General features: G+C 39.5%; 1 protein-coding gene across 4 annotated transcripts in view; it reads right to left on the bottom strand.

The window, feature by feature from the left end:
- jag2b (jagged canonical Notch ligand 2b) overlaps positions 1-12,218 on the bottom strand; it is a 52,727-nt gene that overhangs the window by 26,932 nt on the left and 13,577 nt on the right. For 3 of the 4 annotated variants that reach the window (XM_067383621.1, XM_067383622.1, XM_067383623.1), the window contains exons 3-5: positions 9,398-9,452; positions 4,165-4,422; positions 3,165-3,225 (exon numbers count right to left, since the gene is read on the bottom strand). In XM_067383621.1, the coding sequence (XP_067239722.1) occupies positions 3,165-3,225; positions 4,165-4,422; positions 9,398-9,452 (374 nt within the window). Of the gene's footprint in view, positions 1-3,164; positions 3,226-3,474; positions 4,097-4,164; positions 4,423-9,397; positions 9,453-12,218 lie in introns of those variants that run through there. The other variant, XM_067383624.1, reaches the window with a different exon arrangement.

The raw sequence follows: 12,218 nt of genomic DNA, 5'->3' as shown, positions 1-12,218 counted from the left end.
AAAACACGTTCTACGGCACCTTTAAACTAAGTGTGATATCAGTGCAGTGCATTAATAAATAAAATTCAGGCCCACAATCGCATTGGGCTCACATCAGCTTACAATAACTCCAAAATCATTTAATCTGAATAAACAATGGCGTTTGCTAACTAAATAAGGCAAATGTGCTCTTCGAAGAGGTACACACCTGGCACATTCTCTGCGTGGAGGCCTTGATCCAAATCCACTTATAACATCTCCAGTGAGGTCTCTGAAATAGCCCCCTAGATCTGTGCCCAAGGGGCAGGCCAGAGGCTGGATTACTTATACCAGAGCACACACAGCCTTGCGCTGCCCAGTAACAACCTTACTAGTATTGTATGAAAGAGCATGTAGGCAGCAGAGTGTGTGGGGAGAGTGTGAACCCTGCCTGTGCACGGGGGCGTTCAGCTCTGCTGAGCACTGCCAAACATAAGCTTGCTAACTAACTCACTCCAAAGAGAAAGTTGCATTACATTTACTTTATGTGTCAGGACATGTCCACTATAGCTATGAAAGATACCTTAAACTTGAATCAAAAACTTATTTTTCTTCCACTTTTGATTCGCAACATGGGTTTGCAGTGGCTTGAAAACAATTAAAGAGAGAGTTCACCCAAAAAGATTGATCGAAACCTATAGAGTAGTGCAGGGATGACATATGTTTGTAGGCTAAAACCCTGAAACTAATTAGCATTATAGCACTTCTGGTTACAACGTCGTAAAGTCAATGGGTTTTTGCTTAAATGCTTGAAATAAGGTCTGTGGTGAACTCAATCTCAATATATTTTCATGTTTTATTCTATGATATAAAATAATAAATTATTATAACTCAAACTTTCAAGGAAAATGTTTTTAAACAGAGTGAAAGTTGTCGGAAGCTTATTGACGAGGACTACGTTTAGCTTTTGAATTCTGCCGATTTATGCTTCAAAATTCATAAAAAGTTGAGTTAATTTGTGAAGATTTTCACGATGAACAAAACATGTAAGAATCATAAGCTTTTGTAAATTACAGACATTATTTTTGCAATAATCCAAAAGCCAACTGAAAAATCCTATTGGGTTTTTGTCGAGGGAACCAGGGTGATGCTAAATTCCGGGTTGGCCAACAAAAAATACGTCATCCCTGGACTACTCGAAAACAATTTAAACAATCTTAAAAATAATTTTCTTGGTGTTGATTTTTTGAATGAACTATCCCTTTATTACAAAACAAAACAAAAAAATTACTGGACGTAATGAAATTACATTTTACAAATTACAAATTTAAGTGTGGAAAAAATTGTGGCCCACTAATGCAACTACTGGTTAATTAAAATGTCTGTGACAACCTCGTTCCTCTAGTCTCCACCTTCTTCCTTCCCAGGACTATCAAGCTAGTGACGGCAAGGAAGCGAGTCACCATATCCTGCAGGGACTCACAGAACTTCCCAAATATTCAAACTCTTAAATAACATATTGGCCTCTGTTTCCTAGCCCGGTTCCAGAAGCTCTTTCGTCCAGGCCATCAAGAAGCTTGGTACATGATGTCCCAAAGAATGTTTTTGGCCCCCATTTCCCTTGAGGCACAACTCTTGGCCTTTCTGATGCCTGCGGCAGAAAATACTCATGTCCTTTTTAAACTACTCAAGTCTAGGAGCAGGTAAAGGAGAGCAGAAGAACTAGGGCATGTCTCTGTGCTCAGTTGTAGTGAGGGCTGAAAAATTCAAGCATGAGAATGTCCGAATAATTTGTTGTCAAATGATTCCAGTATGTCATCATCGTCTAGAGAGACTTCCTGGTTTACCTCTGGATCTGCTCATTCCCTGCCCTTAGACAGAGTGAGGTTGTAGGTGGAATGGACAAAAAAAGGCTTTCCTCATGGCAAAGACTAAGAGCTTTTCCTGTGGCAAAGGAAGAAGGCAGAGCTAAGCTACAGGAAGAGAACTAAAGGAGAACATGATGCGGGACGGTGAGGTGGATTTCATGCTGAGATCCACAGGAAGCATCAGAGCTTCCTGTGGCAGAAAGAGCAAAATACCACCATTTGACTTAATTATTATTTGATGATAAGGTCTGAAACATAAGGAATGTGGGGACAGTGATTTGATGAGTCCAATTTTTATAGTTTATAAAGTTTTTTCAGTTTTCCCATAAAAAAACTAAAGTGTTCTGAGAGTTTTAAGAGCACTGCTATGTGGTTGCTACAGTGTTCCGGGTGGTTTAAAAGGTCTCAACTCAAAAGACCCCAATCGAAAGGTCCCTATATGACTTGGGACCCTCCAACAGTCTAGTTTTATCATCTGCCAGGCAAAAATCATACATTGGACAGATTAATGTAACAGGTGTGACGGGTTTCCAAACCCTTAAGGGTTAGTTCAGCCAAAAATGAAAATTCTGTTATCAATTACACAATCATGTTGTCTTTAATGACTCTCGTTCATCTTCTAAACACAAATAAAGATATTTTTAATAAAACCTGAGAGGTTTCTGTCCCTCTATTGAAAATCCATGCAATTTAGTGTTTCAAAAAGTTAATAAAAAGATCGTAAAAGTAATCACGGTGTTAAATCCAAATTCTCTGAAGAGACATGATTGCTTTATATGATGAAAAGATTTGTTTACTTATAAACATTGATCAATATACAGACGTCATCAAATATGGTAAGCGAAAGCTAATTGCGTGACATGAGAAAACAAAGCTCAAACCTCAATGGAAGCTCAGAAATGCTTGCTTGTTTTGGGTGAATGTACTATCAATTGAGGAAATTACTCAGGTTTCATTAATAACATCTTCATTTGTGTTTCAAAGAAAGTATTATGGATTTGAGGCGACATGGGCATGAGTAAATGATCAAATGGCAATTTTCACATTTGGGTGAACTATCCCTTTGAATATAATAGTGAAGCCTTAAAGCTTCTCAATCAAAAAAATAAAAGATAATTGATCACAACTGTTAAACACACTTGAGAAAGTATAGCGTGATTAAAAAAGCATATTAAACAAAAATGGTTTGCACAAACAATGGCTTCACTGCACTAATTAATTAATGGTAAGGTAAACAAATGAAAAGACCTTATCAGCATGAGCACATATGGCCCTGCTGAAATTAAGGAGCCAGATTAGCCCGACCAACCGAGCATGAAATGATGCTCAAACACTTACTTGCATTCTCCAGGCACTGTACAGCCCCCGTGAATCAGATTACAGCCCTGCTTGCAGATTGCTGAGAGAGGAGAGGGAGAGAGGGAGGGAGGAGAGTAAGTCTTGTTCGTTTGTGTTGCCTTACAAGTGCGACAAGATAAATTCATCATGCTTGCTGTGACAGAAGACAACTTTATGGCCTGAACACACACATACGCTTGCCCCTATCCACCCCCATTACGGCCACCTACTCGTACCCATGCTCATTAGGACGGTGATTGGTGATTTACTGCCTTTCTTTAGTGCATTACATACACACACACGCACTCACAGCTTCGGGAACAGAGGTGTTTAGGTTGTTTGCAGAGGTGGGTAAAAGACATCAAAAACCCCAGCATCACCCAAATTAATTGAGCTAATGGAAAGTGTGACTCCAGGGCTGCAGAGGTGTTGTTTACAACACAATCTCACCTCCAGGCAGAGGAGCAAAGATCGCAGGGCTGTGAAAACACTGATAGCAGCAGGTCTCTTTACAGGGTGGTAAAGGGCAAGATTTAACAGGGTTCCTCTCTATATGCTTCAAGACATCTGTCAGCCCTAGTTCATCCTTCATCAAGGGTAATGTGGCTAATAATACTTGGCTACATATTGGGGATGCATGATATATGGCTACTTTTGAATGTCTATTTTTATATAGTGTATGTCGTGATGTGTATGTTGTGATGCCTAAATTGTATCTTTTGAAACAATTAAGTTTAGTGCAGTGTTGTAATTGTTAACTAAAACTAAAGAAGTTGACAAAAGCACATTACAAAACCACTAAATTTTAAACAAATCAAATCAATACTTATAAATAGCTAATAAAAAATATAATAGTTGACAGATAATACTAAAATAACACTGTTTTATGTCTATTTTTTTATCCAAACTAGTATAGAATTTTAAAAACAGCCATTTATTGGTCATAACATTAAACTGAAATGCTAAGTACAAAATACAGATGATGGTCAACAGCACTAACCCGTCCGGCAGTCCATTCCCATCCAGCCATCTAGACATACAATATTTCCCGATGGATCGCAGCGGTAGTGGCCGAAGTAGTCGTCGCGGGGCCGGCACTGTTTGTTGCACTTACTCCCATAGTAGTTTTCGTCACACCTGACCCGAATGCGGTACTCAATGTGGGCTGTGGTGCCGGGGTGCCGGATGGACTGCCAGTGGTCACCGGGATTCAACATGCTGGCATGAATGGTGCGTTCAATTAAATTCTCTTCACCGGCTGGAAAAAAACAGAAGAGTAGAAACAGAGATCATGTGCTTTGTTAATAATCAGAATTAAAAACAATGTATTACTGGTACTGGGGACAATTATGACTATTTAACTGGACAATATATTAATAACTTGTAAGGCCTATATATTTCAGTCTGCTATTTTGCATTAAATAATAATGAATAATAATACATAATATATAATAAAAATAAAAACACTTCAAGACCTCAAAACAATCACAGAATTTAAGAAATCAAATTTCTACAATACAACTTATTGTATGATGTGATAACAAACGGGTGCGTAGATCAGCTGTAAGTCAAAAGACAGGACAGACCCTGATTTAAAACTATAAACTCGCTAGTGACTCAGACTATCCAGTCTCTGCCAACTTCCTGCCTCGCAAATCCATTCAGACAAATCACTGCACAACAAAGACACTCACACATGAATGACACCATTGCCAAAACAAAGGGTTTTGAATCGGCTCTCAGTTAACAATCCAAAATCAAGTACTGTATTGGTGATTATTACGGCTCATATTCATTTGAACACATCCCTCAACTCTAAGTGTCCTTTGTTCCATGGACATGATGATAACTCAAATCATGCAGTTTATGTGAGGAGAGGTGTGATCAGACTTATGATTTTGAGTGAGCAGACAATAAAACGCACATAAAAAGAGCTGAGTCATATCTAGGGACTTAGGGTTGGGCCGGTAACCACCAAGCAATCCAGAAAACCCTAGCAACAGCATCACAATCCCCTAGAAACATTCACATTTTTAGTCAGTTTTAGTTAAAATCTAGTTTTTCCAATGAAAATGTTGATGTCTGGCCAGAGGGAGGGGTGTGAGTTTGACTGCTGTTACCAGGGAGATCTGGGCAAGAGCGGCAAGCGACTTTCAGCTTAGCCCTAACCGTCCTTGAAGGACCTGGATCCCACCCTAGTCCTAATCATTAAGCACATTGTCCAGGTCCACAAGGACATGGACCCTCAATACGATTCCCTCCTCCTAGCGAGAGTGGTTAGCACTCACATTAAGAGCTCCATTTTCCCAAGCTTTCCCAGCCTCTCTGCAAAGAAAGCAATCTTTATCGCAGTGGGATCGGAGACAGCAAACAATCACGGTGGAAACAGGGGGCCTGCGATTTCCTCTTTCCCGACGCGCAGAGCGCGTCCGCGTCTTTCTCCTCTTGCAAACACACATGCGGGGCGCACATACACATACCTTCCTCTCTGTCCCCTGACAATGTCGACCGAATTAAGCAACAAAAACAGAAATAGCCCTGGCGCTTCCAGATAAAGAACAATGGAGCGAGCTTTTGCTGGCCCATTCTGCCCAATGTCTAAACACTGGGCAGTCCAGAGCCCTTCCTGCAGTGTAAACACAACGCTACAGAACTTTTCCTGACACCTACAAGGCCCTACACTGAACACGTACACAATCAAACCGTTCTGACAGATAAAACAGAATTATTTAAAGCATCAATAAAAGATGCATGTTGGCTAATTCCTTCAGTTGGACTAGAACAATGTCCCACCGCCCCTGGAACAAAGTCCTGAGTCCTGAGATGACATGACGCATTGTGAAAGCTAAACTTTATTCACCCGAGCAAAGAGTCAGAGACACATTTTTGCCCTTGGTTTTCTGACAGACAGACGAGGCGGTGTTGGGACGTGTCCGGTTTAAGAAAAGAGGTGCGGCAGCTCAGAGCGTTCACACTGCATACTAAACGAGTAGCATCAAACAGCATTGGAGAGAGGAGGATGCACTGCCGCTTTTGTTGCCAAGCCTTGCGTGAGTACAGACTGCAGATAGTCACATCAGACAGACCTTGGCAGAGTTCTCTCTCTATGACAAGATCATTAATGTCTGGCACGCCTCTCTACTATGGACTTGTGTGATAAATGAAGCCACTGTCTCAAACAGAGCCCTGCCAAGAGAGTGCTCCAGATCATCAAAGAGAGCAGGTCAATTTCAAGCATTTCTAATCAATGATCACTAGAGCTTACAGGTGGTCTGCTGAACACTTCTAGGGTCATTTTTTCAAACTCTAATGCTAATTTCATAGTTAGCATTTTACGTGTCCTAAATAATTTATATAATATTTTATAAAATTATAGTCATCACCAAAAAAAGTCTGAAAAAGTCTTTTTTGGTAATGAGGCACACAAATAGAGTTTTAGTACACATCACGTCTCATATATTTAATTTCAAACACTTTACATCACTGTAGTAAAAAAGCACAATAACGTCTGTGTGGTGGAAATGATGGGATGGCTGCGGAAGCATACTGAAATGCATATTTCAATCTTTCTTTAGATCAGCTTTAAAAGTAATAATGCATATTTTATGATGGGTTTTTATAGTGGTATAAAGGCCTGTACACACCGGGATGAATATCGCACGCGTTTATCGCCAGCGTTTTTCAAGATGTTTTTTGTGTTCATACCCAAGCGATTTTCACTGGCGTTTCGCAGAGTGAACATGCAAATTCTCTCCCTGACAGTATATGGTACTTGTGCTTAAGCAAATAAACATAGTTATGAAATAGACATTCTCAACTATATTTCTTGAATGTAAAAGAAAAAAAAAATACAGAAATAATACACATCTATTGGTGTGGCCAAGAACTGGCAGAGCACCCCTAGCGTGCATCTCAATCAGCTCCGTAGTTCAGTTTTCAGGGCACTGATCAGGGAGTCGGCCACAATCATTTACAAGGTACACTGATACATGACCTAGGAAGCTAGGGAGGGAATAGTTTGTAGGGGTCTTCCTCATCTACTTACTTTCTCTTGGAAGTAATGTGTGCTCGGCAAGACCGTTTTGTGCTTGAGTGCCACCAAGTTGTATTTTACTGTAACTTCAGCATCTCCAGGCACGTGAACAAAAGTGCCACTCTCATTGGTCTGCCAGTTTTTAACACGGCGTGTCAAAAAAAAAAAAAAAAAAAACGAACCCAAGGCGTCATTTAAAAAATGACGCTTTTACACCTGACGTTTTTTCCACGCTGGTGTGCACACTCACATTGGTGCCCTTTGTTTAGTCACGAGGTGTTAAACATCGGCGATAATCACGTGCGATATTCGTCCCAGTGTGTACAGGCCTTAAGGGTAAAACAATAAAATCTATACATAGAATTCAATTGAAAAAAAAAAAGTAAATTATGTAGGCAAGTTTCCAGCCTAGGGAAGTTTTTGTGTGACTATCACACAACAAAAAAGAAATAATAAAAAGGAAAAACAAAACACAAATCGTAAGCCTAAGTTAATCGTAGAACAATTGTCACCAATGGTCTCTATGATCAACTTAGACTTACGATGCCATTCGGAAAGTAGCCCTGGTCAGTATAGCTCAATCACAGATTAACTCTTTCCCCAGAAAAAAGTTGCCAGCCACTGGCAGCATTTTTGATCATTTTCACAAAACTTTGGCCGCCAGAATATTTTGTTGCATGAATATCTGAACATGCAATATATCAAAAGAATGAACAGAGCCTCTGCTTTAAAAAATAAAAATTACAAAATTGTTATCAACAGTTGAATGCGTTTCATAAAAAAAGCAACATTTTGAACAAAAAGACTACAATGTGCATAAGCAATGCTTTTATCTCTTGTTTCTGCTCCTTTTTTGGCTGTGTTTTGATCCTGAGATTCTCTACTCTTTCAGAAGTTGCTTAATAGTACCCCCTACCATATAACAATGAAAACATAGAAAGCCAGAAAATTTGTTGTCTCATAAAATGGAAAAATACGTCAATGGCGGAGAAAAAGTTAAACAAAACTAGACCTGTACTCCGTCTCTCTGAAGTCATGCTCAACGTACTACTGATGGGCAAACTCCATGGAGAAGTGGCCTACAAGATGCTTGACTCACTGCAGTGAGTCAAACGAGCGTCCTCTGGGCCATTGTTTCAGGCTGAAGTGCATGCAAAGTGCAAGAAAACGAAAAACAGGACATAACGACTTCAAGCAGAGGGAGAGGCGCGTGTTTGTATTTTGACTTTTACGGACGCTGGGATATACAGTGATTCTACAGATCACATCCGCAGATCAAAGTCATGCCCCCCTCCGTCTCTCCCATTTAACCAGTGTTCACCTTTCTTTCGCATACGTCAAATTCCTCCGCCTGACCTTTCCCTACCGACAATTCCTAAAGCCAGACAAAGGCGGTGGGAGAAAACAGGATACAGCTGTGGAATTATGGTACCCATGTTGATTCCCCAAGATCCATACATACTGGAAGCCCCCAATAACCAGGCTTAGGGGGATTACAACCCAAGATCTCATATTCAATTGAGATTTTTATTCAAGCATGAAAACAAATATGTTGTTGCTGCAACTTATGTGTATGTGTATGACTCAATACTCAAGATCCACAGGACATTTCACCCAGCGGTTACAGTCAGCAGAGGTCTTCAGATGATCAGATTTATTGGGAAATCTTGGTGGACTTGTGTGCACTACTGAAGTATGTGTGGAAGATTGAAGATTGTGCTTGTTCGAGTTTGTAACTACACGTGATTGTGATGTCCCCTCTCTCTAGAATGCTTTGGAAGCTCAGGTAATGATTCTTGGGTAAGCAACACATCCCGTCAATATATCTGTCAAAAATTATGAGCCCCTGCTTAGTGCAGTTAAAAATATCAAACTCAATGCATAATTCCAAACCCTCAGTGATGAAAATGGACTTTCACACTTAATGCACACCACAAAGTCCTTAAATAACCCAATAAAACCCTGACACACCCCAACGAATTCCCCCGTGCTAAAATTACAACACATCAGTGGTGCAGCTTTAACACTTTCATCTCATCATCAAGGATCAGACTCAATCTCCACAAATGAAGTCATCCATTACAGCACCAAACTACAGACTAACAACGCTCAACGGCCATTATGAGCAACAAACCCAACCCAGAGAGGCTTCAGCAGCCTGCAGCAGTGAATCATATTGGGATTACAGAGGAATACTCACTGTTTTGAGTGGAGTTATCCCAGTCCCAGGCTTCCAGGATGAGTGTGTAAGATCGCTGAGGGAGAAAGAGAGAAAATATCATTATGAGATGAAATATTAAAATGCTATTGAAGAAGAATCAACAAAAAACAAACAGATTTTTATGTTTTCTTAATCAAATATCAGTGGTGCAAAAGTAGCTGCACTGATATGGTAGGTATAGGAAGTATGCTGATACTATAATTCAAGGATTTTTTTTGTCAGCCAAACCCTTTTGACCCAAAATATTTAGTTGAAGTGCCCTGAGATTTTGACTTAATATTTTAATAATTTGCCACATTTACATTTGATTGTATTTGAAATTATTTATTCTAAATTTATCATTTTTGATGACTTGTTAGCTTTTCAGCAACTCACAAACCCCTTTAAGATCCCTCATGAACCCCTGCTTGGGAAACCCTACCATAAGTTAAAAAAAAATATAATAATCTAATATTGCCTGATAACCAATGGATGGGGTATTGTGGGCGGATATAAGGTTGTGTCTGGTACTTCTAACTGATATACAGTGCATTGTGGTTGTGGTTAATAAGGTATTCTAGGTGGTTTCTAACTGACCCAGGTCAAAAGATATGCGTCAGGTACCTCTTCCAAATATAAATGACCTGTTTTAGATCCTCCAGGTGAAAATCAAAAAAGAAATAGCACAACTCTAAGGAAACAGAAAAATCTGAGGTAGCAGAAACAGTGCCAGATGATTTACACAGATTTTAACGCGCACTGGATTAAAAGCGTCTGCTAAATGTTAAATGTAAATGTAACAGAGGGTTAGAGGTTTATTCAAATTCCTAACCTCAAGCATGAGCAATAGAAAAAGTGATGTTTGCCTTAGCAAGCAGTGCTAATGAAATGACATAGATACTAAAGCTCCATTACAGTCCTCTCTCATGACAGCGGCCAGCATTTATAAGACTTGAGTTAGGTTACACACGAGATGGAGGGAGGGAGAGATTTTCAGCCACACCTTGGATGTTCAAACTAAAATTGGAAACATTCTTGATGCTCCTCTAATATCTGACAGTCTATCTTCTAGAATGTCGCCTATAGTCCCCACCTGATCACAATTATCATCTTTCATGAAATCAAAAACAGGCCATTGAAGCAGGGCATCTTCCAATGGGAAAAAGAAACATTTAACTGATGTTTCCATCAGAAACAAGTTTATTCACAGCATGTTCTCATTCCTGATTCATGACACCACTTTTAGCACTTTTATAACTTCAGGAATTCTCCTGAAAAGGTATCTTTTCTGTCTCCAATTGTCTAGGTCACAGCATTTGAAATTCTGTGAACATAAATAATTCTTATGGTCATGCATAAAGGCAAAAGATAAGGTGCAGGAGATCTGTTTTAAAGGGTTAGTTCACCCAGAAATGAAAATAACGTCATTTATTACTCACCCTCATGTTGTTCTACACACGTAAGGAACACAAATTAAGATATTTTGATCAAATCTGATGGCTCAATGAGGCCTGCATTCAAAGCAATGACCCTTCTTCTCTCAAGATCCATAAAAGTACTAAAAACATATTTAAAAATAGTTCATGGGAGTTCAGTGGTTCTATCTTAATATTATAAAGCGACAAGAATACTTTTTGTGCGCCACAAAAAAACTAAAATAACAACTTTAACAATATAGTGATGGGCCGATTTCAAAACACTGCTTCAGAGCTTTACGAATCGAATCAGTGACTTGGATCTCTATCAAATGGCTGCTGAAATCACGTGACTTTGGTGCTCCAAGTCACTGATTCGATTCGTAAAGCTCTGAAGCAGTGTTTTGAAATCGGCCCATCACTATATTGTTGAAAAGCCGTTGTTTTTTTGCCACAAAATATCTTAATTTGTGTTCCGAAGATGAATGAAGGCCTTATGGGTGTAGAACAACATGAGAGCGAGTAATAAATGGCATTATTTTCATTTTCGGTTGAACTAACCCTTTAAAAGATGAGCTAAAGATTTAAAATGGCACTATTATTCGCTATCATTAATAAACTGAATGCTCGCGCACATGCACAAACAAAAGCAACCTCAACGATGAGCCATATACTATGCTGAAAGTGTTTTTGGTCAATTATACCACTTATATTGACAGAAAAATGAAAGAAAATAATGGGAAGAAAAAAGGTCATGTATCAACCGCTAGGCTACACCTCCAGTCAAAATACAGACTGAAAAGTGCTATTTTATTAGAGTAAGAACAATTACTAAAACTTTGTAGTCACAGTTTACGCTATAGTTATCGTACTTCGTGCGAACACTTAGTCAATCTAGTGTATTCAAATATTTCCTTGCTAGAAATACCTAGAATGTACTTTGAAAACAAGTGAGCATTGGCTGTTCACTATATTCACTTATCGACTTTTAACAGCTACAACAAAGTTGCACGTTCACATGTCAAACAACAAAGTTATTGAAAAATAGGTTAGGTTGAATTGATAGAACCATTATGCTGGATCACAATGGATATGGACATCACAATATCTAGGTCTGTTAGTCCAAATGCACAAAAAGCAGACTAAAGCATTTTTATGCTTTTGTCCGACTGAAATCAGACTTTCAAATTGCACGTAAACACACTGAGCGATGCGACCCGCTAGATTTACACACACATCTTGTTCATCTCCAGAGGTGGAGTGAGAGGGGCGGAGCCAGATGGCATGGACGTGTGTTGGAGAGGCTGGGGGCTGTGGGCTGGTCTGGTGGATGCAGTCAGGGATTAGCGGCAGCACCAGGTCTGTCTGGATGGGTTGGAGTGGGTGGGCCACATATCCATGCAGAC

This window comes from Chanodichthys erythropterus, chromosome 4 (genome assembly GCF_024489055.1).
Source record: "Chanodichthys erythropterus isolate Z2021 chromosome 4, ASM2448905v1, whole genome shotgun sequence".
Taxonomy (NCBI): domain Eukaryota; kingdom Metazoa; phylum Chordata; class Actinopteri; order Cypriniformes; family Xenocyprididae; genus Chanodichthys; species Chanodichthys erythropterus.
The sequence above is the reverse complement of the archived record's forward strand: the minus strand, read 5'-3'. Positions and strand labels throughout refer to the sequence as shown.